At 46.5% G+C, this 7,500-nt stretch overlaps 2 protein-coding genes across 2 annotated transcripts in view; both read left to right on the top strand.

Annotated features, from left to right (window-relative positions):
• Positions 1–1,193, top strand: part of LOC122128770 (NACHT, LRR and PYD domains-containing protein 12-like) — a 32,515-nt gene extending 31,322 nt beyond the window's left edge. Inside the window, exon 9 of the mRNA XM_042703532.1 lies at positions 500–1,193. Coding sequence (XP_042559466.1) covers positions 500–1,193 — 694 coding nt within the window. The remainder of the gene's footprint in view (positions 1–499) is intronic.
• Positions 1,194–2,589: 1,396 nt separating this feature from the next.
• Positions 2,590–5,216, top strand: LOC116219385. The gene is made up of 3 exons (XM_031562696.2): positions 2,590–3,079; positions 3,428–3,461; positions 4,130–5,216. Exons 1-3 carry the CDS (start codon positions 2,852–2,854, stop codon positions 4,549–4,551), a joined length of 684 nt encoding a protein of 227 aa, XP_031418556.1. The 5' UTR covers positions 2,590–2,851; the 3' UTR covers positions 4,552–5,216.
• Positions 5,217–7,500: the final 2,284 nt, after the last annotated feature.

Consider the following 7,500-nt stretch of genomic DNA (forward strand, 5'->3'; position numbering starts at 1 on the left):
AACCACAAAAAATCCCAACGGGTTTCAATGTGGACATGTAACCACAGATACAAAATGGGAGGAGACCTTCACACACTATTCATATCCACTATTCATATCCAGTCCCCCGCCACACAAACACAAGCGCACACCCCATAAATATATAACGTTATTTTTTTAGCCCCCGTCTCTGTTCCCTCTCTGTCCTCCTCATCTCTCTCTCACTCTCACTCTCTCTCTCTCTCTCTTTCTTTCTCGCTCGCTCGCTCTTCTTCATCTCTCTCTCTCTTTCTTTCTCGCTCGCTCGCTCTTCTTCATCTCTCTCTCTCTTTCTTTCTTGCTCGCTTACTCGCTCGCTCCTCCGCATCTCTCTGTCTCTCTCTCTTCCTCGATCTCTCTCCTCCCCCTTTCACTTCTGCTTCTGCTTTCTCTCCCCAGAGGAAAATTCCAACCTTCACCAGTAATCGCTGCTGCTCTGCGTCGGGCCACTCTTACGGTCACCCTCTCTGAATGCCCTTAGAGTTCACCTGCAGTCTCACATGCGTCTAGAACCACAGGCGCCATCTCTGAATGCCCTTAGAGTTCACCTGCAGTCTCACATGCGTCTAGAACCACAGGCGCCATCTCTGAATGCCCTTAGAGTTCACCTGGAGTCTCACATGCGTCTAGAACCACAGGCGCCATCTCTGAATGCCCTTAGAGTTCACCTGGAGTCTCACATGCGTCTAGAACCACAGGCGCCATCTCTGAATGCCCTTAGAGTTCACCTGGAGTCTCACATGCGTCTAGAACCACAGGCGCCATCTCTGAATGCCCTTAGAGTTCACCTGGAGTCTCACATGCGTCTAGAACCACAGGCGCCATCTCTGAATGCCCTTAGAGTTCACCTGGAGTCTCACATGCGTCTAGAACCACAGGCGCCATCTCTGAATGCCCTTAGAGTTCACCTGGAGTCTCACATGCGTCTAGAACCACAGGCGCCATCTCTGAATGCCCTTAGAGTTCACCTGGAGTCTCACATGCGTCTAGAACCACAGGCGCCATCTCTGAATGCCCTTAGAGTTCACCTGGAGTCTCGCGTGCGTCTAGAACCACAGGCGCCATCTCTGAATGCCCTTAGAGTTCACCTGGAGTCTCACATGCGTCTAGAACCACAGACGGCATCTCTGAATAACAATCAGTATAACCACCATGATAGTCTGACAAACTACTAAAAATGATTTACAGTATTGAAATGAATTAGGTTATGAGCACGCTATGTTTAAATGTGTATCAAGTATAGCAAACATACTGATGTGTGAAATGTATTAAGAGGTGTATCAGGGGAACTATCTGCATGCTGGCTGAACCACCCCACTGTCTCCCAGAGGCTATTGATTTTTAACCCGGGAATCATTCCGTTTTTCCCACATGGGTTCCCCTCTAGCATACCAGCAGCTATCTGTTTGGCCTCGGCCTTGAAGGCAGGCGCAGGTGGCAAACCAAATATGTCATGAATATTATCTGGGACCAACAGATCCTCCAATTAAAAAATGACACATGGGGAAGGGTCAAGGCAGATCAAGTAAGGCAAGAGGGGTTCATCGGGTGTATGAAAAGGGAATGCAAAATCAGTATAGTCTCGAGACTTGCTCAGGTGTATGCTGTTGGTATTGTACTGGCAAAATAAAAAAAAATTGCTCCACACTCTGCCTGTTTTTGGAAAACATTTCCTGAATGCAAAGAATAAAATGTTTTTTTCCAGATTGGATAAACAGACACTCAAACACACACACACATGCTGTAGTAACCTTTACATTCCTCCAGTCGGAAGACAAGCTATAGCTATACAGTTTTAATTATGAAAATGTGAGACATAAGCCAACATACATCAAAAGCCTATTCAATAGTCACTGCTTCTGTGACATCACAATGGGGAATATATGTGGAGGAGCCTACATGACAGAGCAGTTTCAGAGGATGACATCACAAAGGCGTGGAAGCCCTCTGTCTGGGTGGGTGGCTCCGAGAGGACTGAGCCTGAGCATAGTATTTTGATTGGATTGGCTCATAGTCCTGGAGGGGCGGGTATACAGTTGCGCCTCTGTGGAATTGAATTGGCTGTCAGTCTTTGTGGGCTGGAACTGAATAAATGCAAACCAGAGCTCAGGTGAAGATCTAAAAATAGATCTTCTCAGTCCCAGTCATCAATCGTGCGTGTGTGTGTGTGTGTGTGTGTGTGTGTGTGTGTGTGTGTGTGTGTGTGTGTGTGTGTGTGTGTGTGTGTGTGTGTGTGTGTGTGTGTGTGTGAATGATTAATGGAATTAAATTATTATTTGGAGAGTTGCCATTTAGCTGTAAAAGGAGCACATCAGTGTGGTTGGGTTAACATAAAAGAAAGAGAGAGAGAGAGAGAGAGAGAGAGACGCGGGATGTCCCATCCTGTTTCACTCTCGTCGTCACTGCTCTCGCTTTCCACTGTTCTGCTTGCTTTCGCAACTCCGCAAGCAGCGGAAAGTCTAAACTTTTTTTTTCTCGCACAGATGCTGGGTGTGAGCCGTCTACGTCGACGCAGCTGACCCGGCCAACGGAGCGATAAAGGGGAGGTGACGGGAGGGGAGAGTGGGTGGGAAACGACACGAGGGAAATCCATGACTTCCCTATGGTTTGACAGTTTGTGATCATATAAAAGTCGAGTGGCAGTAGTCTATCAACAAACTAGACGAGGAACAGCAAAAGAGGAAGATAAAGGCCAAATCACGCGAATGTGTTCCACTCTTGCAGTCTCTTTGACAACCGCGAACAAGCACCATTTGGACTCAGTTTTGGAACTTGATTAATTTGTTTTTATTCCCTGAGCAAAAAAAAGTCTCAATAATTCAAACTGGACAGCATGTCATCAAAGGACGTGGAGAGCCTTCAGCCCACCGTGCGCCACCGCGACAAGTCTGTCTACGTCTGTCTGGGGTGCTTGACGTTCGCCTTGGTTGTAATTTCGCTTGGCGGGGGAGCGATGTTTCTGTTTATGTGGAGAGAGCTACAGAGCCAGGTAGCCTCTACCAAATCGACGGGCTCCAAAGCTACCCATTCTGCACCTCTCCCTGACGAGGGCACATTTAAGGTAAGCTGTGTGCCTCACGGTCACTGGGCACTGTACTTTATACAAAATAGGTGTATTGTCTTATTTTAAACGGTAACGAATTAGGCTGCCATACATGCATACAGACTACTTGTTACGGTTAACGTTACAAATAAAAAGTTAAACATGGGATTCGCTTGAGCATTAACTTCTAAGCATTGGCAGAATGATCACTGAGCTTGCGAAGTTTTATAAACACAACGCTAAATCTGTCGTAGTCTATTGTTTTGCGGGCATTCGTCACCGTGTTAAGAACCACATTATACACGCATGGAATTCAAAATCTGCAACCGTATTAATGTCTCTGTCTCTCTTTCTCTCTCTTTGCAGTCGGGACATGTTGCCTACGTGAGAGCTACCAACGGTAAGACTATTATGCCAAAGTGTCACTTAAAATAAATGAGCAGGCTTACTGAATTCAATGAACGAATACGTGTGCACACAAAATACGTGCAAATCCCCCTACCACACACAACTCAGGGGCGCCTGTTCTTAGGGTTTCGAGTTCGAACTGTTAGGAACCGCTATAGTTCACTTCATGTGCATCATCAAACTGCAACCCTCTCACACAACCTTATTACCTTCCTGTTAGCTGAAATAGTAATTACTTATGTAGTACAAATCTGTATCTAAAAATAAAAGCATTGTGGCGACATGTTCGGTGTTGCCGGCCACCTCTCATCTTCGGTTAGTCCTGGTACTAGTTTGTTTTCACCAGTAATTACAACGCAAGTCCATCCGTTTCTAGATATTTGGTTGGATATAGACCTATAGATGCGGCAAGAATAGAACATAAGTAGGCCTATTTGAGTTGTTGCACACAATAGATGAAGCTGGTATTTAAGAAAGTACATTTTGTGAGCTGATGAGTATTATCTAGCCTATGTCAGTAGATCCGTGCTCAATACGAATACTGATTAGATGTCCTGCGCACCAGCCGGCATGACCATGTAACTTATCTATCTGTCATTATTTACTGATTTATCAAGTTCATTTAGGACACCTGTTTAATAGTTTTTTTTGTCCCCATAGGCGAAGTTCGTAATCAAACTATGAAATGGGAGACGATTGGATTCGGCAGCAGCTCTTCCATTGGCACGAATTACAACTACAGCTCAACTCAAAGTATGCTGAAAGTGCTGGGCGAAGGGAGTTATTATATCTACATGGACATCAGTTTCGTGAAAACCGCGACAGAGTGCAAAAGCAGTAGCATTGTGGAAGTGACGTTGAAGTCCGATAATGCTGAAGTACTGCCCCCGTGTGTGGTGGAACTGGATTGCCAGGTCACGACGCCCGTGACGAACAGGTGTTGGGACGTGGTGCACTTGAAGCGAGACAGCCGCCTGAGTGGTCATATGACCGTGCGCACACCGAACTCACCAAATGGAGGCTTTGTATGGAAACTTGTAAGCAACAATTCGGGCTTTGGGATGTTCTTCGTGGGCAGCTAGTGAGTCCACCAGCACTGGCGACCACCGTAGTAGAACTAATGACTAGATTTAAGCGACCACTGTATTAGAACTAATTACTTGTTTCAAGCGTACCCGGGAGTTCGTGGAGCTTCAGCACCTTTCCTAAGCTCAGGACACTGCGTGGAAGGAGAGACAATTTCTTCCGCAAACATTGTGCTATTTATATTATCTCTATTTTTATAATTATTTATTTACAACATGCACATGTATATGTATAACAGTACAGTATATTTACTGTTGAGAGTGTTTTATATAAGTAGGCAGCACTACACGGACAGGAGACTTTAAATGGTTAAAACTAGTGAAAGCTGTTTAAAGCTTCACTTGCACAGCTAGGTCTGGTAAGTTTGACCACAAGATGATGTGTTTGATTGTTTGTTATGACATTGGATGTTAATGTATACATTGACAGTAATAATAACAGAAAACAGTAACAGTAATAGTAGTAGAAAAAAAGTACTGAATAACAGCAACTGTTTTGATTGTATGTTTCCTTGGAAACGTATAAAGGTCAGGCCTTGTCCTGAAGCTGGTGGTACTTATGACCCGTGTTATGCTTTAGGACGAAGAGGGCATCTACCTCAAGAGTACGCACGCACGCACGCACGCACGCACGCACGCACAGACACACACACACACACACACACACAAACAGACACACACACACACACACACACACACACATACACATACATACACATACAAAGACATACTCTCTCTCCCCCCAATAACACAAACACACATATACAGCAAAGAATGGGGCTCGCAGTATCTTTGAATGTATCATGATATGTATGACCTGTGTTATGATTTAAGACCAAGAGGGCATCTACCTCAAGAGTACACACACAGACACACACACACACTTGTGTTTGATGTGTGCACTCGCTGGGCCATCTGGTGCTCTGTTACCATAGAGATGACTCGTTACGGTCTGGGGTTGGTTAACCATGGGGACCAGATGTGCATTGGATACCGACCGAACCATGACATAAACTTGGACTGTCAGCAAAAGACTCCTTTACTTTAATCATGTCCTCAGCAGGGTTTTTGTTGTTGTTGTTTGTCAAAAAAAAAAAGGTCATTCCTACTGTAAATTCCCAACTTTGACAATTCCATGTACTTTAACCACTAAAGGAGGAGTAGCTGTGTACATGCTCTGGCAATTCCATGTACTGTTATCCAAAGATTTTCAATCCTCCTTCGAGGTGTTCAGTTCTGTGTAGTTATGTGGGATGTTTTTTGAAATTTCAGATGCCATTAATAATGTAATTGTTCTCATTTCACTTCAACCACTACAGTTATGCAGGAGTACCTGTGTGGGCAGGGCCCTCTCCCATAGCCCCCCCCCCCCATTTCCACAGAAAGAGTTTTCCGTGCGATTTAGTGGAAGAGTTCCACAAGGAAAATACCTTGTGTTACGACTTGATGATAATAAAATAATTTTGTTTCATATTCTTGTGTGTGGCCTAATTGTGACAAAGTCCTTGATATTGTCTTGTTAAGCACACTTTCATCTTTCATGTTGCCATGTTTGCAGTTACCATGGCAACTCCCCTTAAAGGTCTAGTAAATAGTGTTTCTGTCCCCCTGTGCATGCCAGCTCTCAAAGCCTTGAGTCCAGTGGTGTCATGTCTATTCAGACACCTACCCGACAACATAACACAACAAATACATTAATCAAGCAAAAACCTGAAATTAAATAAAATTTAAATCCAAATACAAATGAAATTAAAATGATATCAGGATCTGCTCTCTGGCTCACCTCTTCACTCTCACATGTGGGATCTGCCCTACTGTCTCTCTCTCCTCCTGACTCACATGTGGGATCTGCCCTCCTGTCTCTCTCTCTCCTCCTGTCTCCCTCTCCTCATCCTGTCTCTCCCGTCTCACATGTGGGATCTGCCCTCCTGTCTCTCTCTCTCCTCCTGTCTCTCTCTCCTCCTGTCTCCCTCTCCTCATCCTGTATCACATGTGGGATCTGCCCTCCTGTCTCTCTCTCTCCTCCTGTCTCTCTCTCCTCCTGTCTCCCTCTCTCTCCTCCCGACTCTCTCTCTCCTCCTGTCTCACATGTGGGATCTGCCCTCCTGTCTCTCTCTCTCCTCCTGTCTCTCTCTCTCTCCTCCTGTCTCACATGTGGGATCTGCCCTCCTGTCTCTCTCTCTCTCCTCCTCCTGTCTCACATGTGGGATCTGCCCTCCTGTCTCTCTCTCTCCTCCTGTCTCACATGTGGGATCTGCCCTCCTGTCTCTCTCTCTCCTCCTGTCTCCCTCTCTCTCCTCCTGACTCTCTCTCCTCCTCTCTCTCGCTCTCCTCCTGTCTCACATGTGGGATCTGCCCTCCTGTCTCTCTCTCTCTCCTCCTCCTGTCTCACATGTGGGATCTGCCCTCCTGTCTCTCTCTCTCCTCCTGTCTCTCTCTCTCTCCTCCTGTCTCTCTCTCTCCTCCTGTCTCTCTCCTCCTCCTGTCTCACATGTGGGATCTGCCCTCCTGTCTCTCTCTCTCCTCCTGTCTCTCTCTCCTCCTGTCTCACATGTGGGATCTGCCCTCCTGTCTCTCTCTCTCCTCCTGTCTCACATGTGGGATCTGCCCTCCTGTCTCTCTCCTCCTCCTGTCTCTCTCCTCCTCCTGTCTCACATGTGGGATCTGCCCTCCTGTCTCTCTCTCTCCTCCTGTCTCTCTCTCTCCTCCTGTCTCTCTCTCCTCCTCCTGTCTCACATGTGGGATCTGCCCTCCTGTCTCTCTCTCTCCTCCTGTCTCTCTCTCTCTCCTCCTGTCTCTCTCTCTCCTCCTGTCTCTCTCCTCCTCCTGTCTCACATGTGGGATCTGCCCTCCTGTCTCTCTCTCTCCTCCTGTCTCTCTCCTCCTCCTGTCTCTCTCTCCTCCTGTCTCACATGTGGGATCTGCCCTCCTGTCTCTCTCTCTCCT

The sequence above is a fragment of the Clupea harengus genome, chromosome 24 (genome assembly GCF_900700415.2).
Source record: "Clupea harengus chromosome 24, Ch_v2.0.2, whole genome shotgun sequence".
Lineage (NCBI taxonomy): Eukaryota > Metazoa > Chordata > Actinopteri > Clupeiformes > Clupeidae > Clupea > Clupea harengus.